The sequence below is a fragment of the Stomoxys calcitrans genome, chromosome 5 (assembly GCF_963082655.1).
Source record: "Stomoxys calcitrans chromosome 5, idStoCalc2.1, whole genome shotgun sequence".
Taxonomy (NCBI): domain Eukaryota; kingdom Metazoa; phylum Arthropoda; class Insecta; order Diptera; family Muscidae; genus Stomoxys; species Stomoxys calcitrans.
The window spans coordinates 52,140,803-52,165,062 of NC_081556.1; the positions used below are offsets into that span (position 1 = coordinate 52,140,803).

The 24,260-nt window shown below is 38.9% G+C and overlaps 1 protein-coding gene across 1 annotated transcript; it reads left to right on the forward strand.

Moving 5' to 3' along the window:
* The first annotated feature begins 3,643 nt into the window (after window positions 1-3,643).
* On the forward strand, window positions 3,644-22,954 carry LOC106087555 (sodium-dependent nutrient amino acid transporter 1). Its single transcript, XM_059369769.1, has 9 exons — window positions 3,644-3,819; window positions 11,718-12,000; window positions 12,055-12,289; window positions 12,350-12,724; window positions 12,781-12,970; window positions 13,025-13,301; window positions 21,988-22,164; window positions 22,224-22,470; window positions 22,948-22,954. Exons 1-9 carry the CDS (start codon window positions 3,730-3,732, stop codon window positions 22,952-22,954), a joined length of 1,881 nt encoding a protein of 626 aa, XP_059225752.1. The 5' UTR covers window positions 3,644-3,729.
* Window positions 22,955-24,260: the final 1,306 nt, after the last annotated feature.

Here is a 24,260-nt window from a genome sequence, read left to right on the forward strand (position 1 = left end):
CTGATACACTAAGTTAGGTTAGATTAAAAAGAGGGTGCGGGCATTAATCCGCCTCATGCCACTGTGGACATAAACCTAAGCCAGCAATCGGCTTGTTGTGCGGTCTAAATACTAAAATTAACCTCAAAAAAAATCTTTGTGGGGAATTCTCAGACACACTACTTACAAGAGAACACATACTCGTTTATGCCGACGACATCTACATAATGGGTCGGTCAACGAAAGTAGTAACTGCAACCTTTGAAAGAGTCGAAAGAGAATCAGTGAGAGTGGTAATAGAGATAAGACAAAATGGACAGTATCAAATCCCACACCGTATTGTACACCAGAGCGTATAAAACAAAAATATGAATAACGTTGGGAACCACAATTTTAAGATAGTCAGCTATTTTTTTCACCAGTTTTGAAATATAGCACAAAATAATATTAGCAAAAAATGGTACTTTGGATTAAGAAAGCAGTTTAGACACAAGGCCAGCTTTCTTATATGGTTCCGAGGCATGGGTACTTCATCAGAAACAGACGGGGCAGTCCTTGGAGTGTTTGAGAGAGAAAGAGAGCATTGCATGAACCACGCACTGTGTGAGCTGTATGAGGACGTTAGCATTGTGAAACGTATCAAATTATAACGTTTGCTACGGCTAGATCATGTTGTCAGAAGTAATGAAGAAGCCCCAGCGAAGAAGTCTTTTGCATGCGATCACGATGGTACACGCAAACCGGGACGTCCAAGAGCCCGATGGAAAGATCAAGTGGTGAAATGCATCTCGAAAGTAGGTGCCAAATATTGGAGAAGGGCGCTTGGAAAGCTATTCTTAGTTCGGCAAATCGAACAAATGTTCTGTAATAGCTAATTTAAGTAAAAAGTAAAGTCACTGCAGCTCCAAACTTTGTTGAGTTTGGGAAGGACATTTTTAGTATTGTTGATACATTTACGGAAGCCTGATTCCGATTATCATTCCTGGGCAATTTTACTGCCAACAAAAGAATGTTGTCAGCAACTTCAATCACAAGACCGTTTATAATGATCGGTGTCATATTTGTTATACACTCCACCATAGGATGGGGGTATACTTATTTCGTCATTCTGTTTGTAACTCCTCGAAATATTCGCTTAAGACCCCATAAAGTATATATATTCTTGATCGTCATGACATTTTAAGTCGATCTAGCCATGTCCGTCCGTCCGTCTGTCTGTCGAAAGCACACTAACTTTCCCTAACACGCTAACAAATACTTCTTATTAGTGTAGGTCGGTTGGGATTGTAAATGGGCTATATCGGTCCATGTTTTGATAAAGCTGCCATATAAACCGATCTTGAATCTTGACTTCTTGAGCCTCTAGAGGGTACAATTCTTTTTTGATTTGGCTGAAATGTTGCATGAGGTGTTTTATTATGACTTCCAACAACTGTGTTGAGTATGGCTGAAATCGGTCCATAAACTGATATCGCTGTCATATAAACCTATCTGAGGTCTTGACTTCTTGAGCGTCTAGAGGGCGCAATTCCTTTCCGATTTGGCTGAAATTTTGCACGACGTGTCAGGTTATGATTTCCAACAACTGAGCTACGTATGCTTTAAATCGGTTCATAACCTGATAAAGCTGCCATATAAACCGATCTTGAATCTTGACTTCTTGAACCACTAGATGACGCAGTTCTTGTCCGATTTGGCTGAAATTTAGCATGAGGTGTTTTGTTATGACTTCTAAAAACTGTGTCAAATATGGGTCAAATCGATCAATAACCAGATATAGCTGCCAATTAAATCCATCTGGGATCTTGACTTCTTGAGCCTCCAGTGGGCGTAATAATTATACGATTTGGCTGAAATTTTATACAACGGCTTCTTCTATGACCTTCAACATACGTGTTAAATATGGTCCGAATCGTTCTATAGTCTGATACAGATCCCATAAAAACTGATCTCTCTATTTTACTTCTTGAGCCCCTAAAGGTCGCAATTCTTACTCGAATTAGCCGAAATTTTACACAATGGCTTGAACTACTACTATGGTCTCCAATATTTAATTCAATTATGGTCCGAATCGGACCATAACTTGATATAGCTCCAATATTAAATCAATTCTTTTCTTATATCCTTTGTTTGCTCTAAAAAGAGATATCGGGAAAAGAACTCGACAAATGCGATCTATGGTGGAGGATATATTGGGTTGCCTAAAAAGTAATTGCGGATTTTTTAAAAGAAAGTAAATGCATTTTTAATAAAACTTAGAATGAACTTTAATCAAATATATGATTGCCATTTTGTTCGATAACCTTTTGCCATCTTCCTGGCAAATTTAGTATTCCACGCTCATAGAACATCTGGCCTTTATCTGCAAAAAACTGAACCAAGTGCGATTTTATGGCCTCATCATTGCCGAAAATTTTACCATTTAAGGAGTTCTGCAAAGATCGAAATAAATGGTAGTCTGATGGTGCAAAGTCAGGACTATATGGTGGATGCATCAAAAGTTCCCAGCCAAGCTCACTCAGTTCTTGGCGAGTGACTTAAGATGTGTGCGGTCTAGCGTTGTCCTGGTGGAATATGACATCTTTACGATTGACCAATTCTGGTCGCTTCTCCTTGATGGCTGTATTTAATTTGTCCAATTGTTGACAGTAAACATCCGAATTAATCGTTTGGTTTGGAAGCAGCTCAAAATATACCACACCCTTCCAATCCCACCAAACAGAGAGCATAACCTTCTTTTGGTGGATATCAGCCTTTGAAGTGGTTCGCGATGGTTCACCATGCTTGGACCATAATCGTTTTCGACTAACGTTGTTGTAGACAATCCATTTTTCATCTCCAGTTATGATTTGTTTTAAAAACGGATCGAATTCATTGCGTTTAAGGTGCATATCACAAGCGTTGATTCAGTTTGTTAAATGAATTTCTTTCAATACATGTGGTACCCAAATTAAAATTGACGCCAAACAAACAAATGTAAACAAAATTTCGCGCACTTTTTTTCTAAAGCAAGCTTAAAGTAACAGCTGATAACTGACAGAAGAAAGAATGCAATTACAGAATCACAAGCCGTTGAAAAAATTTGTCAACACCGACTATATTACCGACAATTACTTTTTGGGCAACCCAATATAAGATTCGGCAAGTAAACAAGTAAAAGACTTGTTAAGTCTATCCTCATCAACTTGGTCTTACTTTTTTATTTTTAGGCATACTCTAGCAGCAAGTTCATCCAAACGTCCCAATTTTACCTTTATTTTACTTCAATGTCCACATTCAAATGACTCTTGGATTTTTTCTCCCAATTGGTGATAAAATGTTCACATTTCGTTTAAAGTATTGAGGTCCAAACTTCTTATTAATTGACTCATAGCTCACATAACACTTGAGCAGCTATGCATATAATAATTGAGTTCATACAAGACGCGACCCCGTCGGCGTTCATAACATTTCTATTTATTTACAATGTGGGCATCATAAAGATTTCTTAGATTTTAACAGAAAAATTTTCAAATTACCTTTTTTATCAAAATGATTAAAAAAGAAAACAAAGAACATAATGAGTTGCTACTATCTTTGCCAAATTTACCCACTTCGTTAATAGCCTTATATTGAGTTGATCAGTAATTTAGCTACCACAAGCGGGTGTAGGTTGTCCAAGAAAACGTTCTACAAAAAATGGAATATCGTCTCAGAAGTCCTACGAATAAAATTTTAAATTAACCTAAACATAAAGAGAAAAAAATTATTATGTCGCAGGCAACAGGGATGGATAATCCAGCTTACAAGAAATCACAGTCAGATTTGTCCTCAACGCCAGAAGATGATTTTTGGCAAAATGTGAGTAAAAACAATGAAAAAAAGAGCGTGCAGATGAAGTGAAGAAAGAGCATGAAGATGAAGTGAAGGTTTCTCGATTCAGGATTCTCAAATTTCGAAAGTTGAAACACAGAAAGTATTGTCCTAACAATTAAATAAAAATTGTTGCTTTAAGTAGGTGCGGGAAATGTTTTTAATTATTTTCGTTTTTTGTTGATATCGTTGTAATCTATACAACAGATATTTATCAGACAAATAATTGTATGAACTGTAAACAAAAAATTTTGCGAGCGTGGTATATTTACGTTGACTATGTAAATAACAGTACCCAGTATAAATAAATACATAGAACTTAGAACTTTTCGAGTTAAAAACGTACCCCTCTATTTATTTAAGAATTTTTATTGAGAAAAAATATTTGAAATATCGGGCTGTTTCATTAAGGGCATTGGTAAGAATTTTACCAATACCGCCTGTCAGCAATACGTAGCGAACTTAGTTAAAGCATGCTAAGTTCGGTCGGGCTGAATCTTATATACCCTCCACCATGGATCGCAATCGTCAAGATATTCGCCCGATATCTCTTAATAAGGAAACAAATCATAATGGATACAAATTGTCATGCTGTTGGAGCTATACCAAGTTATAAACCGATTGGGGCCATAATTGGTTTGGCTTCTGGAGACCGAAGTGGAAGTCATTGGAAGCTAGATCATGTTTATATGGAAGCTAGATCATGTTATGAACCGATTTAGACCATACTTGACACTTCGTGCAAAATTTCAGCCAAATCGGGTAATAATTCACACTCAATAAAGCTACAACGGTAATATCCTCTAAGCGGTTGGATATCTGCGTCTGTTTCCAGCGGAGCGGTACATCTAAAGTCCGGGAGTAGGCTAAGAGTGAACTCCACAGACCCAATACCTGCAAAGGTAGTATCATCCACTATTCGGCAGCCTACTGGTCTGGCACCTGGTTCGAGTCTTGGGAACAAGATGGGTCCAATACGTTTTCGCATGTTTGCCATTGGCTTAAGAATTCTCTGGAAAAAAATGTGGGGTCATCGAAGAGGTGGAAAAATGAAAGTTTCTTTGCGTTCTATTTTTTTTAATGGGCTCGGTGCGGCAGTTTCTAAGACTCATACCATAAAGGACAGAGATTCCCTTAGTTGAGCTTGGGAAATAGTAGTTGGCCGGGCTATCCCGGACAATCAACATCCTAGTTCGAATGTATGTGTCGGTCACCTGGTCAACATCCTATCACCAAGAGAACTAAGGCTAACAATAGTACACATTGATTCTTGGACCCATTATATATAATGTGGTAAGTGATATTCAATGAACTGTTATGGAATTGGCATGACCTATTCCAGATTGTGAGGTTGCAGTCTGGTATAGAGACCGATTCAAATTAATTTTTTTGGCCTGGAGCAGAACTTTGACCTGTGAAGAGGGAAGATATCGCTTTCCGATCTATGGCACACTTATGGATACAAAAGAATCAGTCAGATCCCGAATCCATATTTAAGACACTAATGAACGTTTGTCCCGCTTTTTCAACCACCGACTGAAGGATTGGATGAAGCTGATGAAGCTCCGGCTGCCTCGATGACCTTGACAAGTAAAAGAAAGTTGTGTCCTATGGATTCAATAAAATCAGGCTAAATGTCTATAGAAACTGTGAGGTTGGGAACTCAGGAGATGACTTAGCAATTGTTGTTGATGACATGTCTGGCTATCACCCCCTAATGCTGGCTACATTTTTGAGGTACTATGTCATGTAAAACCTTTTCCCCAAATAAGTGACGCACTGTGGGACGCCGTTTGGACTCGGCTATAAAATGAAGGCCCCTTATCATTGATCTTGAACTTGAATCGGACAGCACTCATTGGTATGTGAACAGTTTGCTCCTGCTCCTTAATGGTAAATTCATAAGCAAATTTGCATTTTTATACCCACTACCATAGGAAGGGCGTATACTAATCTAGACATTCCGTTTGAAACACCTCGAAATATTGATCTAGGAAACCATAAAGTATACATATTATAATAATATAGATGTAGCTCGTTGGGGATTGCCAATGGGTCATATTGGCAGACTGTCGCTTAAATCTAACCCTAATACTCATTACAAACTATTTTCGATGTGAACTTTCCAATATTCAGTCCATTCTTATGATAAATCAATCTTTTGGGACTATAGCATAAATTTAAATATAAATTAATTGTACGAACTAATAGTAATATAAAAGTCCGCCTTACTGAATAAAAAACCAGGGTATCAACGCTGAGAGTCTAATTCATCTCTTCATAGCTTTCGCATTACTTAAAGGTGGATCCCAAATTGCTCCTTACACCATCGTTCGTTCCATCGCTTGCGTCTAAGCTCCCATCGTTGCGATCACTTATGCCTCGCCGAGATCAGTTTTTTTCGCCTTAAGGCGTCTTCGCAGTTTCTTGCTACTGCAGTCCAGTTGCCAATTCTGCCGATCATTTTGTCAACAACATTTTGTGCAGTTATTGACCCAGACTGGCCTTAAAAGGATGCTCGTTGTACCTCCCATCGTGTGCAGTGGAAGTCATCCAGGCATTCTTCAGCTCGTAGAGGCAAAAAATTGTGCGTAAATATTTCAGAAAATATCTGTGTTATGTAATGTTTGCATCCCCATGTCTCGAATATAAAAAATTCTTGATATCTGGGATTAGTTTCGTGGTTATTCCTTCTCTTCTCTTATTTAATTTTTGTAGTTTTGGGTAGGTTTACTGTTCTGTCTCTACTTGACAACTGCAGGGCGCTCCTCGGCTGCCATTTGTGCTATTATCTGCACCGCACCACCCATAATGGTCCAATATGCTACTCTTAATACGGCGGTTCGCTGAACATAAATCAGCTTTTTTGCTCTGTGCCAGACACAAAGGCTATTCGCACCCATATAAGAGGATGCTGTTACAGGGATCCATTAAAAGTTTTCTCTTTTTGAGTAGTGGCCCTCCTATGTTCCACATAAGTCTGTCCAGTTGGGCCATGATTCACATCGCTTTTTGAGCACAGAATTTTATCTGCGGACCAAAAGTCAGTTTGGTCGAATTCCAAAATTATTTACCGCTTTTTTTGTCATGATGACTATGACATCGATTCGTATGTCTATTTTCAGAAGAATTCGCCGTTTTGTAAGCAGAATTAGTTGACACTTGTGTGTGGCCAACTCTAGTCCGCATTTGTATAACCAGTTCCTAGAGCGGATTATGACCTGTGTTTCCGGTATGACTGCCGCAATATCGTCTGCGTACCCTACGAGGAAGGTCTCGTTAGGCCATTCCATCCTTAGGATGTCATCGTAGCTGATGTTCCACAGGTCCGGGCCCAGGAATGAAACCTGGGCTGCTCCTGATGTTATCTGTAATCTCTTTTTTACAGAACTCGTATTGTAGACCAAAGTTCTATGTCTACGGCAGCGTTTGATTACTCTTAAAAGGTTACCCGGTATTTTAGACTTCCTTTGAATTTCGTCTAATACGTCTTTTCACCTAAGACAGAAGCCGTTGTGCCTTGCGGATAACCCTCCTCCCGTGCTTATAACTTCTCCCAGTCAAGCATATATAGAGGTCTGTAGGATGAGGGTGCCTGTGCATATTCTTTTCCCTTGATTATCAATTCCAAATTCTGTTCTTTCCAGCATTCTGGGAAAACACTTTCGGTAGCCATAGGAGTGAGTATGCCCGGCCTTGAGAAGGCACCTTTGTTGGATTCCCATCAGGACCTGGTGCTTTCATATTTTTAAATTTTATGGCTGCCAAATTAAGTTCCTTCACTATAAAAGGGACAAAACCCCATGTTTTCTCATTAGCAGTATTTCCTGCATCTATTTTGTGTCTGGCGAACAACTTGTTTACAATGCTCTCCATAGTCTCATCGTCTAGCTCGCTTGCTGGGTTGTTACCGCCAATCTTTTTATAACAACTTTGTAGCCAACTCCCCAAGGATTTCGCTAAATATCCTCTCTCAGTGCTTCCCACTGGTCTTTTTTTGCTATTCTTTCTTTGCCTCTTCATAGTATTCGTATTCCGATGATGCTTGTCCTCTCCGCTTAGCTCTCGTATATTTTCTTCAACATCTAGGGCTATTTCGCCTTAGAGTATCGATTGTTTCGTTCCACCATTGGACTGCAGTTTCCTCTTGGTGTTTTGGTTTTCGGCATCGCCTTGTTACTGGCTTTAGTTATGGCACTCATTGTCTGGGGTACTACGGTTCTGCCATCTTCTTCGATCTGCTGGCTACCCGGTAAATCTCAAACTTGAGTAGAGAAAATTTCAGCTTATTCACATTCCACTTGAGGGTGATCTTTACACAAATTTTTGATACGTTCTTTTCCAGTAAAAATTTGCAGGAGAGTAAGAACAACCTCCAGCTTTGTTTGCTATTTATTTGAATTAAATAGCTGGTTTTCATAAATGAGCTGTTCAGTACTGAAAATTTCTGGTGGGAAAAAAGCCTCCAATAGAAATTTACAAGCTCTCAATTACCCAACTCTCAAAATTAAGGTAGCTCTCACGCTCTACTCTGCTGGCAAATAAAGTACGCAAATGACTTCCAGTAACAATTTGTTCAAATTATCAGACATTTTTGAGTACGCGAGAACACTTTATATTGTAATCTACGAAAAATTCTAAGAAGTTTTGCCTAAGAATCCATGGGTCTAAAACAGAGGTGGGCAAAGACACACACAATTTTGTACATTACATTGCAAGAGCATAATTGATTAAAAAACCATGGGTTTGGAAATGTTGTGCACATGTAGGGGTGCGCTCATCACTGCTTAAAAATAAAAATTGAACTTTCTGGTTTTATCTACAATATTTGGTTATTGGTTCATTTTAAAATTTTATCATCCAATGCTTACATACTTAAATGGCAATAACAGAGCATTTGTCCCATCAGCCGAACGGAGAATAGCGTTAGAAGCGCCTCGATCTTCTGTGCTCTAAAACAACACCGATAGGGTCCAAGTATTTCGTTGACTTTAGACTTTAATCTTTCACACAGTACGGTCGATAGTATCTGGTATGCGATGGGGAGAAGACCTATCCGTCTGTAGTTGGCACATACCGTCTTGTCATCTTTTCTGTGTACGGGTCATAGTAGGCTGAGATTCCAATCAGACGAGCTTATACATACGCTATATCAGCATGTAGCCTCCTGTCTTAAACAGCTGGCAATCCATCGGATCCTGCTGCCTTATTGTTTTTCAGCCGGGTAACTGCTACGTAGACCTCGTCATGACTAGGTGCTACATATCATTAGGGATTGGTTCTGCGGCATCCTCTTCGTCGCCATCATCAGATACCAGCAGATGGGAAAGTGTTATTTCCATATCCTCAGCATACTATCTGTACAAGTTACCAGATTTCCTTCTTTGTTTTTGCGGGTGGATGTGGCTGCACCAAAGCAATCGGTTTGATGTTTAAGTTTTTGATAGACTCTATTCTGGCTCCTAAACATCTTGATTCTCTCACTCTCAAGCCTTTCCATTACCTTCTACCTCCTGCGGAAAAGACGATTCTCTTCTCTCCCAAAACTTATCCTTGGCGCGTTGCTACTGACTGTAATGTGACCCTGTATGCCGCATTCTTGGCTTCAGTAGCATTTTGGCACTCATGGTCGTACCATGGGTTACTTGGGGGAGGCTTTTTGTACCCAAGTACGGATGTTGTGGCTCTTTTCATGGAGTGGGCAATGGTTTGCCATTGCCCTGCGCTTTCTTGAGGCAATTGGGTCAGCCGAGTGAAGTATGCCGTTGCCACCTGTTTTGTTAGTAGCTTTCCGAAGTTTTGCTTCCTTGCTGTGTTAGATCGTACATTTCTCGCCATACTAAGACAGGTGCGAAACTTTGATGCAACAAGGTAATGATCCGAATCGATGTTCGTGCCTCTTACATCTAACACGCTGGTTGTATGCCTTCTATCACATGTGGCCATGTGCATCCTTCGATATTGGAATCTGGTGCTGCTAATGTTTTTTACCGCGGCGAAGTTGATTAGCATCAATTCATTATCGAGAGTTTCTTTGTGTAGGCTAAATTTTCCGACTGTTAGGCCAAAGATATTTTCCTTCCCTGTTTTCCCATTAAAATCTCCCAGAACGATTTTAATATCACGGGCAAGACAATGGTCATGTGTTGAAGAATTTGGCCTTTAAACCTGGAGATAAGTTGTTTCAGTCTCCGACTTCCGACAAATCCATAGCCAAATTCATGCTTCGTTTCATGGCAGCCACAAATTGACTCGCCCTAAAATGAACTTTCTGTGTATGATGTGAAAACATCTATGTGTCACTTTATATTTAAATATGTTGGCCGATGATTTATGGATTCATGGTTGCACTTAAATAAAGTCTATAAAAATCTTTTCTGAAACTTCTAGTGTCTTTGAAATTTGCCAAGCTGAATCGACCCTTTATGAGTTTTTAGATAAGTGAAACTTCTGCCGCATATACACAAAAAATTGCAATGGACTTTTGAAGTTGAGACTATGGTTTTGTATCCTTCTATCAATAACTGTCCTATCTCTCTAAGGATCACCTTACGATTCCTTATCCAAAAAAACAATGTTACACAATAATATATTGTTGTGGGACAACCGATCTGCAAGGGTCATAACTTTCTACCAGGGTTCTTGGTTGTTCACCACAAATAAACTCTCTAAGTAACAGACTGGTGGCCACCGTAGCGCAGAGGTTAGCATGTCCACCGATGACGCTGAATACCTGTGTTCGAATCCTGGCAGGAACATCAGAAAATTTTTCAGCGGTGGTTATCCCCTCCTAATACTGGCGACATTTTTGAGGTACTTTGCCATGTAAAAATTTCTCCTCAAAGAGGTGTCGCTCTGCGGCACGCCGTTCGGACTCGTCTATTAAAAAGTAGGTCCCTTATCATTGAGCTTAAATTTGAATCGGACAGCACTCATTGATTTGTGAGAAGTTTGCTCTAGTTGCTTAATGGAATGTTCGTGGGCAAATTTCCATTTGTAAGATGTATATTTTTTGATCCCAAGCCAAAAACACGAATCTAACAAAGCACCATCCAAAACTGGGGGTTACTTGACCATCCAACAGACTTAAATGAAAAGTTTTTGAAAGTTGAATTTGGCTCCATTATCAAAATTTGGGAACGAGTATCTAGGATCGAATCTCCTGGCAAAACCCTCGGATTGGAGAATTTGACTGATCGGAATAGTATGGGATTCAATCGAAATCTTTGAAGGGGTAGAGTACTAATCTGACATCTAAATTCTAATTCTAATAATAAAAATCAAGCAAATGGACATTTAGTCTTATCGGGAATAAAACATGTTTGAGGAAGAGAGAAAAAAGAAATCTGAATCTAAATTTAAAACCAAGTGCTCAAAAAATCTCCCAAGTGGCAATATGAAAATATCTGTAGGATACCGACTTATGTACCCCTAAAATTGTCTCCATCGATGAGTACTCTAATTCGGTCTTTATAACACACAAATAAATTATATTTGTAAGCAGAGTACGATCAGGAAGCAAATTTTGAGGTAGATTATTCGTAGGCCGCCTAACCTCTTAAATATAATCGCAATCATAAAGATTGGGACATTAAGAGACTCAAATGAAATCTATTTAGAGTTAGAGCATTGATCAGGCACCAAAAATTATGGCGTAGTTCCCCACGCCACTCCAAAGCTCCTGATCAGATATGTAGTCTGATGAAGACACTAAGAAGTTCAAATGAAAAGTATGGAGAAGTTGAGTACGAATACGCTATCCAAATTTCATGATTCGAGGCCCAAAGTCACCCCAGTGGAGTTTAATGTCAGACTGGATTATATGGAACCTAAATGAAAGGTTTTTGTAATTAAAGTATTTCATATTTTCTCCCTCTTTTTTTCAGACCACTACAGATGCTGATGCAGAAGATCCAAATGCACCCAAGCGAGATAATTGGGGAAATGACCTGGAATTTTTAATGTCCTGCATTGCCCTCTCCGTTGGCTTGGGTAATGTGTGGCGATTTCCATTCATTGCTCTGCAAAATGGCGGTGGAGCCTTTTTAATACCCTATCTCATAACGCTTGTGTTGGTGGGCAAACCAATCTATTATTTGGAAATGATCATGGGACAATTTTCAAGTCGTGGAAGTGTCAAGGTATATGACTATGCGCCCATTATGAGAGGTAATGACGAAGATTAGCGATAGCCCAGAAATTAATAATAACGATCCTCTTTAGGCATTGGTTTTGGCCAGTTTATTGCTGTATTTTTAATAGGCACTTTTTATTCCTCTCTAATGGCTTTGACATTACGTTACCTGATTGATTCCTTCTATGCCATATTGCCTTGGAGTTATTGTCGCGAAGAATGGGGTGACATGTGTATAGACTCCAATTACAAAGCCCAATCCGAAAACCAAAAGCTGGACGAAGGCATTGGCCTGAAAAAAACTTCTGCCGAGTTTTATTTTGTGTAAGACTCTTTTAAAAACAAATGAATAGAAACTTTAATGCTGTCATACGTTTAATGCAGCAATATAATTCTGCGGGAGAAGGACAACATCGATGATGGCATTGGAGTACCCAATTGGACACTGGTTCTTACTTTGGCATTTTCATGGCTAAGCATTGCAGCCGTTGTCTTTAAGGGTATCAAGAGCTCGGGCAAAGCCTCCTACTTCTTGGCCATATTCCCCTATGTGGTCATGCTGATACTTCTCATACGCTCGCTAACATTACCAGGAGCTTTTGATGGGGTTCTATTTTTCCTAAAGCCTCAATGGGACAAGCTACTCGATGCCAAAGTATGGTATTCTGCTGTTACTCAAGTCTTCTTCTCGCTGTCTATTTGTTATGGAAGTATTGTCATGTATGCCTCTTATAACCGTTTTCAGCACAACATCAGGAGGTAAGATTAGAATCTGCAATTCTAATATGGAACGTCTGAACTTTAAATATTTTTAGGGATTGCAACATTGTAGCCACATTGGACACATTGACCTCATTACTTTCGGGTATCATAATATTTGGCATTCTGGGCAATTTGGCCTATGAGTCGAATACCAATGATGTTCAGAGTGTAGTAAAGGAGGGTCCTGGACTGGCATTTATTTCTTACCCCGATGCCATAGCAAAGTTTAACGCTGTACCACAAGTAAGTAAATGCTACTTTCAGAATTGCCAAAAACTCTCATATCTTTCCCTATAGGTATTCTCTGTTTTGTTTTTCTTGATGTTGTTCATATTGGGTGTTGGCACCAATGCCGGTGTTTTTTCAACAGTCATCACTGTGATATGTGATCGGTTTACAACGGCCAAACGTTGGATGGTCGTACTTGTTACGGCTGTGGTTTGTTACTGTTTTGGATTGATGTATGTAACACCTGGAGGTCAGTTCATGCTGAGCTACATAGATTTTTATGGTGTTACTTTTGTGGCTATTGTTTTGGCCATATTCGAGTTGATATCGGCGGCCTGGATTTATGGTAAGTTCAAATGCGGTATTTTCAACAATACCACATATTACGAGACAGGGCGGTCGCAAAAGTAGCCGACCAAACAAAGAAAACACAAAAAATTTGGGGAAAAATTTCTTTATTTCTCAACATAACCTCCTTTTAGCTCGATACACCATGTCCAGCTGGTTTCAATCACTTCGAAGCCCTGTTTGTTCACAACAGACAACAAATTTGCCCCTGAACATTCCATTAAGGAACAGCAAACTTCTTCTCCACTGATACTAGTAAAAAGTAAAAGCGCTTTTATCAATCTGATAATAATGTGGGAGCTATATCAAGTTATGAATAGATTTGGACCATACCTCGCACAGTTTTTGAAGTCGAAACTAAATACTTCGTTCAAAATTTCAACCAACCCTCTAGAGGCGTTGCGGAGGCCACCGTAGCGCAGAGGTTAGCATGTCCGCCTATGACGCTGAACGCCTGTGTTCGAATCCTGGCGAGACCATCAGAAAAAATTGTAAGCGGTGGCTTTCCCCTTCTAATGCTTGCAACATTTGTGAGGTACTATGCCATGTAAAACTTCTCTCCAAAGAGTTGTCGCACTGCGGCATGCCGTTCGAACTCGGCTATAAAAAGGAGGTCCCTTATCATTGAGCTTAAACTTGAATCGGAAAGCAGCACTAATTGATATGTGAGAAGTTTGCCCCTGTTCCTTAGTGGAAAGTTCATGGGCAAAATTTGCAATTTGTATTTCTGCCCTCTAGGGGCTCTAGAAGTCAAATCGGGAGTTCGGTTTATATAGTAGCTATGTACATCAGGTTAGGGACCGATTTGGACCATACTTGGCGCAGTTGTTAGAAGTCAAATCAAAACACCTCATGCGAAATTTCAGCGAAATCGAATAGTAATTACGTCTTATAGGGACTCAAGAAGTCAAGAACCGTGACCGGTTTATATGGCAGCTACTTATATTATCTTATGGATCGATTTGACCAAATTTGACACAGTAGTTAAAAGTCAAACAAAAACCCAATGCGAAATCTCAGTCGAATTATAGACTCTGGAGACTCTAGAGACTTAAGAAGTTAAGATCCAACATGGGTTTATATGGCAGCTATATCAAAATATGGACCGATGTACTCATACCAATCCAGAATATATATGCTTTGTGTGGTATCATATCAATATTTCGATGTGTAACAAACGGAATGACGAAATTAGTATATCCCCATTCTATAGTGGAGAGTATAAAAATAATTTTCATGGATTATTTGACTCTACAGAATAATTAAGAAACAATAATTTTTTCAATACTTGCATGTGTTGTGACCTCCTTGTGAGTAGTGTGCCATGCCTATTCACACCTGCATCTCGTATAATCTTCTCCAGCAGGACATTAAAGAGATCACACGATAGGATGTTTCCCTGTCTGAATCCTCGTTTGGTACTGAACGGTTCTGAGAGCTTCTTCTCAATTTTAACTGAAGAGCGTTGTGAGCTAGCGTAATCTGGTTCCCTGGCTTAGGGAGATATACTCTGCTTGTATTAGAATGTCATATATACCTTTGGGATGGAGGGACACGAAGATTATTTTCATTCCAAAAGCAGGAAAACCCTATCACACGAAGGCGAAAGATTTTCGTCCTATTAGTCTGTCATCCTTTATGCTGAAGACTTTTGATAAGTTGATAGAATCATATCTTAGGGAAAAGATCCCTGGAGATCACCTTTCGCAGCAGCAACATGCATATAGTAAAGGCAAATCCACTGAAACAGCGCTTCACGACTTAGTTGGCTACATAGAGGGTTTACTCGCTGTCAAGGAATACAATGGTAGCATTCCTTGACATTGGAGATGCTTTCAATAATGTAAAACCGACGTCAATTATGAAGGAGTTGGAGTTTCTAGGCATCAACTCTACCGTAAGAAAGTTTATTAGTAACTTACCTATTAAAAGATGCATTACGGCAGGCTTGGGATCTGTGGAGAAACACCTCAAGAAGGTGTACTGTCTCCTCTACTTTGGAATATAGCCATTAGGTTAGGTTGAAAAGAGGGTGCAGATGTTAATCCGCCCCATGCCACTATGGACATACACCTAAGCCAGTAATCGGCTTGTTGTGCGCTCTAAAAGAAAAAAAACAAAACATCATCTTCCCCGCATGCCCTACACATGCTATGACTTGCCGCACCGATTTTACGTAAATGAGCTCGAAGTCCTATGTGTCCGGTTATGATACCAATAGCTATACTGACCTCCTTCTTGCTTCCTTTCAGTAGTAGCCTCGTCTTCTCATGATCTGGATTCCCCGATAGGATTTTCGCCGTCCTACCGACCGTTTCGCTGTTCCACAGGGTTTCATGCGCATTGGCCGCCCACGCTCTTAACTCGGACTGTGTCGACCCAAAAGGCTTCGGGTTAACCAAGTTTTTTGACGGCAGTCCTCTGGACTTCACCGCCTAATCGTCTGCCCTTTTATTTATAACTATTGGTCTAATCACGCTCCTGTAGAGCCAGTGGACTATCCTCGGATTCAGGCCTTATTTCGAGCCAAGGGCTCGTCTACATATTGCCCAAAATCTGTGAGCCTTCTCAGTACGCTCCTGAATGTGACACTTCCAACTCAGTTTCCTGTCCAAGATCACACCTAAGTATTTGACCTTGTCAGATATCGAGATCGTAATCGAAACATAGCCATTAACAATATATTATTGTCTCTGGAAGAGCGTATGCTGATGACGAGGCAATTGCGGTCTGGGGAAAGTTTCCCAGCACACTATGAGATATACTTCAGGAAGCTCTACGTGCAACAGCAAAATAGGCTACCGAAGGTGGTCTAGGTATAAATCAGTGCAAGACAGAAGTAGTTCTTTTCAGCAGGAGATACAAGTTTCCTTCAGTGGAACCTGTCTCCTTAGGTGGAGAGAAAGTTTCATTTACAGAAAGCGCAAAATACCTGGGTGTTTTGCTGGACAGGTAATTGAACTTCAAATCCAACATTTTGGTAAGGGCAAAAAGGCCACTCTTGCCCTATATACATGTAATAAAGCCATTATCAAAAGTTGGGGTTTAGACCGCGGGTCATGCATTGGGTATATACTGCAAATGTCAGACCTATTATGCTATATGGTGTTGTGGTTTGGTGGAAGTCGCTTCAGAAGTCCACCTACTGCTCAATACTTAACCGAATCCAGAGGATGGCTTGTTTGTGCATCACAGCCGCATTGAGGACGACATCATCTGATGCACTGAATTTAATGCTATATCTTATGCGTCTGGACATTGTGGCTACCCAAATTGCAGCGACAACTGCCGTGAGGTTAAGAGAGCTTTTTCATTGGCCATACGGACACTGTGTTATCCTTGATCAATATCCGATGTCCCAGGCAGTGTGGATTACACCCAATATGAGTCGCTTTTTGATAAAAAGTACTGCACCACTATTCCTGATAGAACCGATTGGAACTACGATATCCCTGGTAACAGAAGTTACATGGACTTATATACGGATGGTTCCAAACTAAACGACCAGGTGGGCTTTGGGGTGTACTCTAAAGACCTAGAACTAGTCATATCGAAAAGGTTTAACCGACCACTGCAGTGTTTCTCAAGCAGAGATCCTTGCAATTAAGGAAGTGGTGGAATGGCTAAGATATAATGTCATTACAAATATTGACATAAATATCTTTTTAGACATCCAGGCAGCCATTAAATCCTTGGATAATGTATTTCTGAACACAAAAACCACCCTCGATTGTCGCAGATCTCTCAACGAGATGGCTGAACAGTTCAACATTTACCTGTTCTGGGTGCCGGACCACAGAGATATTCCAGGGAATTGTAAAGCAGATGAGCTTGCGAGGCTAGGAACTACCCTACACATTCCAGGGATACTGGAGTCTGTGCGTATGCCTCTAGCGGCATGTAAGTTAAGTTTTCAGGACCAGCCCCGAAGGAGTACAAGTGATAGATGGTCACAAAGAGGGGGCTGTGAGCATTCCATAACTATGTGGCCTAATTTAGACTTGAAGAGGTCTACTGCTTTGCTGCTATTGGCTAGAAAAGACGTCTTAGTCATTGTGTCCGTCATGACAGGTCACTGTCTTACCGGAAAACATGACATGAAAACAGACAGAAGGTTCCAGCAACGACTTTTGCAGAAGCTGTGACTACAACGAAGAAGAAGAGACTATAGAACAACTTCTGTGTGTGTGTCCCGCACTAGCAGTCAGAAGGAGATCCACTTAAGGTTCTCATTTCTTTGAAAACCTGTCTGATTTAGAGCATGTGAACATTCGCAAATTATTAGGCTTTTAAAAGCGATCTGGATAGTTCAACGGTAGGAACCAGAAAGCATTTTCCTTCTTCTGTTCGTGTAGTATCAAAATGGACGAAAACGTCTAGTGAGTCTGATGCCAGACTGCCACTTACACCTAACCTAGCGTCATCTTGCAAAGTCGTATCAGTTTTACAGGGATGAGCCCTTCAGCAAAACGAAATACAGATTCGGATTTCAAAAAGTGAACATTGTACAATGCATGCATTCGGGTACATTTTACTTCAGATAAAGTACTATCTTGCAGTCTGCTATCGTAGTACGAAATTCCTACAAATGCAACGTGTTTGTTTGGCAAAAGCTTGGGTAAACATACACACGCCTAGTTTTTTATATGAGAAAACAAACAATTTGCAAACCATTTGTGTGATCAGTCCACCTTTTTATAATGACAGCGAGACGCTTTCATATACAGCGGGTAGTTTCCCATATCTCACTGTAGAGGTGATGAATTCGAGATAAAAATACTCCCAAGCACTGAAAGGTGGTTGTTTTTCAAAATTATCTACTCAACAGCAACTTATTAGTGTTACTCTATCTTCAGTATCTCGCTCTTCAGAAGTCTTAAAATACAACATCATGTGGGTTCAGCGTTTACCAGTTCAACAAAACAGTCACTAATGAATGGTTTTGTGCAGGCCTTTGGCTCATGCTAGCATGGGAGCTCTCTGAGGGAGAGCAACAAGGATTACAGTGCCCAGCGTACCAAGTGTCTGATGTCAGACAATTCTGAACAAATTCTGAACTCTTCCGACAAAATCCTTTCGAATTCTGTTTGACTTTCTCAGGGAATTTTTATCCCGATAGTTCGGATCGAATTCTGAACGATTTCTTATATGCTTGTTTGAAAGAATTTTTGTTCTAACAGTTCTGAGAGAAATATGAACGTTGTCGGAACCCCGTTCCGTATGGACCTTTTTGAACCGCTAAGAATTTGTCTTCCGACATTTCGGAAAGAATTCTGAACGATGTGTGAACTGCGATTCTGAAGTTTTTTTTCCAGAGATTGCTTTTATTGCGATGTACAATATTTGTTGGATCGTTATGAAATGTTGTTCCGACAGTTCTGAACGATGTCTGGACAGCACGCCGAAGGATTTTTGTTTTCTTTTGTGTTCGATTTTTGTGCAGTCTGAACTTTTTGTTGTACTGCTAGTATTTAATGCGAAGGAAGAAGAATTAAAATAAAGAGAACACTACAAGTGCTCTCTGGAGGTTTCCCTGGTGGTTTTTGTTCTTTAAAAGTACCCAGTGAACCAAACATTCAGAAATCGGTCAGAAGTCTGAAAAATTTTTCGAATTCGGATCCGAATTCTTAGCGAAAAATATATGCAGTGGTTGACACGATGTCAGAACAAATTGTCGGAGGGAAATCTGATGCTTCCGCCTAAAGTTCTGGCAGAATACTTTCAGAACTCTGAATCAAAATTATGGGAAACTTGGAAGGGAAATTAGAGTTGTAGTTAAGACTGACGGATGTATTTTCCGACTTGTCTTATCGATTTCTGAACGAGTTCAGGCATAAAATTTTGTAGAATTCGAACGTATTTTGCGAGTTGTCTTTTGGAATTCTAAAAAAAATCTTATAGAATTTGAAGATGTTTTTCCACGGCTGAAATTACAAAGTTGCTCCTAAACATTCCATTAAGGATCTCCTTTTTATAGCCGAACCAAAGGGCGCACCTATACCTCTTTTACATTGCATAGTACCTAAACTAGGTGGGCTGAAAATTTTTTCGGATGTTCTCATCAGGATTCCAGTCACTCAGCGTCAAGAAAAATATGCAGAAACTTTGACGAACTTTGGATACCCATCACCTCGAGTATATATGTAAACCCCCTTTCGTCACAATCCGATGAATATTGGATAACTTATGCATACAAATTCGGCGCGGACATTCAGTGGTCTAATAAATATAAGTCACTGATCAATTTCGCAGAACAAAATATTGGTCTTTTTGGAAGCTATATCCAAATATAAACCAATCTGAACCACTGCGTCTAACATAAGTCACTGCGTCGAACGAAAACGGATAATAAATGCGCTTTTTATAGGGACAAGACTTTAAATCGATAGTTCTTTCTATATGGCACCTATAACAAAATCTGGACCGATTCGGGTCCCGAGAGCTCATATACAAGAAACATTTTCATGCTTTTTATGGGATTAAGACCCAAAATTGGGATATCGGTTTATATGGCAATAAATATAGTCCGATCTATGTATGACAGCTATATCGATATAGTCTAATCCGACGCATATTTTGGGCGGATGTCGGGAGGCTTAAACAACTCAAATTTCAGTGAATTCGTACAAAAATTAGGCTTTTATAGTCTTCAGACCCCTTATCGAGGGATCGGTCTCTTTGGCAGCTATATCTAAATATAGTTCGATCTGAACCATATTTAGGTCGGATGTCGAAAGGCTTAAAAAATTCACAAATTTCAGCGAATCGGTTAAAAAATAATGCATTTATGGGCATTAAACCCTTTATCGTGAGATCGGTCTATATGGCAATAAATATAGTCCGATCTAAACCATGTTAAGGTCAGATGTCGGGGCTTTAAGTAACCCACTGCTTCAAATTTCAGCTAAATCGGGTATAAAATAAAGCTTTTATGGGCTTCAGACCCTATATCGGGAGATCGGTCTAAAGGGCAGCTATATTCACATATAGTTCGATCTAAACCATATTTAGGTCAGGTATCGTGAGGCCTAAAACTACTTACTGTTTCAAATTTCAGCGAAATCGGATAAAAAATAAAGCATTTATGAGCATTGGACCATTTATCGGAAGATCGGTCCAAATGGCATCTATATCTAAATATAGTCCGATCTGAACTATATTTGGGTCAGATGTCGGGAAGCCTCACTGTTTCAAATTTCAGCAAAATCGGGTGAAAAATACAGCATTTATGGGCATTAAACCCTTCATCGGGAATCGGTCTATATAGCAGCTATATCCAAATATGGTCCGATTTGGTCCGTTCAAGAACTCAACCAGCGTGCATTAAAAAGACGTATCTGTGCATATTTTCAGCTCAATATCTGAATTTTTGAAGGATGTAGAGGACACAAGGACAGTTAAATCGTCTTAGAATTTTAAGAGGATGCGAAATAAATTTGTATGGTCGGAAATTGATATTTCGATGTGTTGCAAACGGAATAACTAAATGAATATACCCCCTATCCTACGGTGGTGGGTATACAAAGCAAACACAAAAAGACAAAAAAATCCGACACAGAGTTCAGACATAGTTCAGAATTACTACCGAACTGTCGGAAGAACAATAAAAAAAAAAAAAACAAGTTATGGTTCATTTCGTACCATAATTGATCTGAATATTGGAGACCATAGTAGAAGTCATTGTGTAAAATTTGAGCCAAATCTAGTAAGAATTGCGTACTTTAGGGCTGAAGAAGTAAAATAGGGAGATTGGTTTATAGGGGAGCTGTATTAGGCTATAAAGCGATTCATGCCATATTCGACACGTGAGACTCATGAGAGAAGCCATTGTACAAAATTTCATCCAAATCGGATAATACTTGCGCCCTTTAGAGGCTCAAGAAGTCAAGATCCCATATCGGTTTATATGGCAGCTATATCAGGTTATGGACCGATTTGAACTATTCTTAGCACAGTTGTTAAAAGTTTTAACAAAACATCTCACGCAACTATCGGAAAAATATTCCTTCAAACCAGCACTCCAGAAATCGTTCAGAATTTCTTTCCAACTGTCGTACGAAATATTAGAAAAAAATCTACTACGACTTTCGTTCAGACTATTGGCCGAATTCAGGACACTGGGTGGGAGCGCACAAATAAGCCTGCTGATGTCGGCAAAGAGCATTGGGTACATGGGTTACACGACACTTGTTGTAGAGACATTGATTAGGATTTATTTTATCGCAAACCCGAGAACAATTATTAAAATAAATTTTAAGAGAAAAAAACATAACGCAACAATTGCGGGATGAGGCAACAAGAAAAAAGCTGTTGCGGTCAGCTTAGTTTAACAACTGTTCGCTTTAATTGCTACAGCTCGACCAATAAATGGATTGACAAAAAATCCACTTGAACACACTATATTTTATAGCAAACTATGAGTAACTAATTAATTAGGGGAACACTCCACTCCGAAAAAAAACCCTCACCAACTGACATACAATATATGTATGTGGGTTGGGACAATATGAGACTGAATTTAATGGTATTTGGCGACATGGTAATGAAAATGGCGATATTAATATTTGATACCAAGTGTAAAGGTCACTTTGTGAGTCTCGGAATCACTTCCCGATTCGACTTGGCGATGTTCGTTACGTTTTTTTTTAAACGTATTAATGTAAGAAACTTTAACTCTCTTTCAGGTGTTAAAAATATTTGTCGCGACATTAAGTTTATGCTAAATGTCAATACCTCGATTTATTACCGCATCTGTTGGTCTATCATAACGCCAATTTTTGTAACTGCTATTTTAATTTACATGTTGGTTGAATATGAGCCGCTGCAATATAATGGTGTACCATATCCTGATGAATTATATGGTAATGTTTTTTCTTTCCTTACTACTAAATGACAAATGTAAATGTCACTTTTATTTCAGTCATTGGTTGGTGCATCTCAGCGGTTGGCATAGGCCAACTTCTGATATGGGGTTTCTATGCCTGGCACAATGGGCCTTCAGAGCTAAGCTTTAGTGAGCGATTTAAGCACGCCTTTAAACCATTGCCGGATTGGGGCCCACGTAATCTAAAAAATTTGAAGCGGTATCAGCAATTTGTTGCAGACCATCAAACGCTGTCGGGGCAGAAAAATGGATTTTGGGCAAAGTTTTATGATAATATTTTCGGGTGATACAATAAAATTCAACTTCGGATAAGAAAACAATTTACTGCATTTGATAAATTCTACACCATTATACCTTGAAATAAATCATAATATGTAATATTTTATAACATTTTATTCCGAATTATGCAAGCATTATTAATCCAAAAAGGAAGAAAAAACAAATTTAGCCTGTACACGCAAAAAAATATGACGTTTGGAATATTTGTTTTTTGGCGAAGCACTATTTTAATAGTAAATGTGCAATATTTCCTTCAACCGTTGAACGTTAGTCGTGATGTTAAATTTACTTTTAATAATAAATTCACTTTGGTTGTGGCAAAGCTTTTATAAACTTAGATTGTGGAAAAAGAAGCTCTTTTACATAAAAATTCAAAACTTTTGCTAAGCTAAAAATGCTTCGTTTACAGCAAATTCCGATTCGGTGCCCGAAAATATGATTTTTTGGTTTGTTTATTTCTTGTGTTTCTTCCATTCTACAGCGCATAGATTTAATAATGCTTTGTGTAATAAAGAAATTTCCAGCCTTTGTATTCAAAACTTTTTCTAAGCCAAAAATGCTTCGTTTACATCGAAATACGATTCGGTGCCCGAAAATATGATTTTTTGGTTTGTTTACTTCTTGTGTTTCTTCCATTTGGCAGGTTGGGTTGCTAAACAAAACAGCCAGCAGTGAGATTTGAAGCAGAATATCCGCAGCGCATAGATGTAACAATGCTTTGCACAATAAAGAAATATCCAGCCATTGGCCATCTGGCGATTTTATCATAAACAAATCAGAACATTTCTGATAAACGAAGCTTATTTCTAGAGAGGTTGGTTCATTTATGGCAAAAGAATTATTTTTTTGGGTATGCACTGAAAACATTTTTGTCCTAACTGTAAAGATTCGAGCCAAAGATTAGTAAACTTTGTTTAAAGACGATAAATTTTCCAACTTTTTAAGGACACATTCCCTTTGGTGAAAAAATTTTTTTCTTCATATTAAGAATTTTTTATTTTAAATGGTAAGTTAATAAATCCTGAACTTGGCATCTTGTTATTAAAGACAAAAATCTAAAATGAATGCCGAAATATGGTTGAAAGTTAGGACATTGACCTTGTGTTTTGGTTCTTTGACTCGTTTTCATTGCTTAAATTCTACAAATCTTAATTTCTGAGCCAACTTTTTCTTCAGTGTACGTGGTGTAAACAAATAACAAAACACTTTGAGCACCCCTCGTTCGAAATCAATTTCAATTTATTTTCAATCAAGAAATCTAACTAAGCAATTTGCCAATTGGCACTTAAAAAATCAAATTCTTATCTAAAATATGAAGGGAATTGATTTACAACTACTTCGTTCAACAAACCATATCGATAAGGGCGTATTCACTAAAATTGCAATAACATTTCCTAAGACTATTCTTTTTTGCTTCATATACTCCACAACAGGAATTGAATAAAATGCAGCCAGTTTTAACTGCATTTTAACGGTTAAAATAGTTTATCTGTTCTGTAGCAAATGAGAACGCCCAAAACATAAGTTTGTTGTTTTCGACAAACAATAAAATTGCTTGGCAAATATTTCCCCAAAGTCAATACAACTTCTTTAATTGTTCTTTTTTATCAATTAACAAATACGCGGGAATGTCCCCCAAATGTACACAGAAAAAAGTTGGCCTAATCTTTGAGATTTCCCTTTTTTGTAGGATTTTTGCAATGAACAGGAGCCAAAGAACCCAAACTTTAAAATAAAGATGATATCTTATTGTAAAATACAATAACGAACACTTTAATTAACTTTAATTTTATA

What these genes read in the sequence shown, in the direction of transcription:
- LOC106087555 (XM_059369769.1), top strand. Translation starts at nt 3,730, where the DNA reads ATGTCGCAGGCAACAGGGATGGATAATCCAGCTTACAAGAAATCACAG. An exon ending in TTTCAGCACAACATCAGGAG is followed by an intron (nt 12,725 to 12,780) that starts GTAAGATTAGAA and finishes AAATATTTTTAG; the next exon opens with GGATTGCAACATTGTAGCCA. An exon ending in AGTTTAACGCTGTACCACAA is followed by an intron (nt 12,971 to 13,024) that starts GTAAGTAAATGC and finishes CTTTCCCTATAG; the next exon opens with GTATTCTCTGTTTTGTTTTT.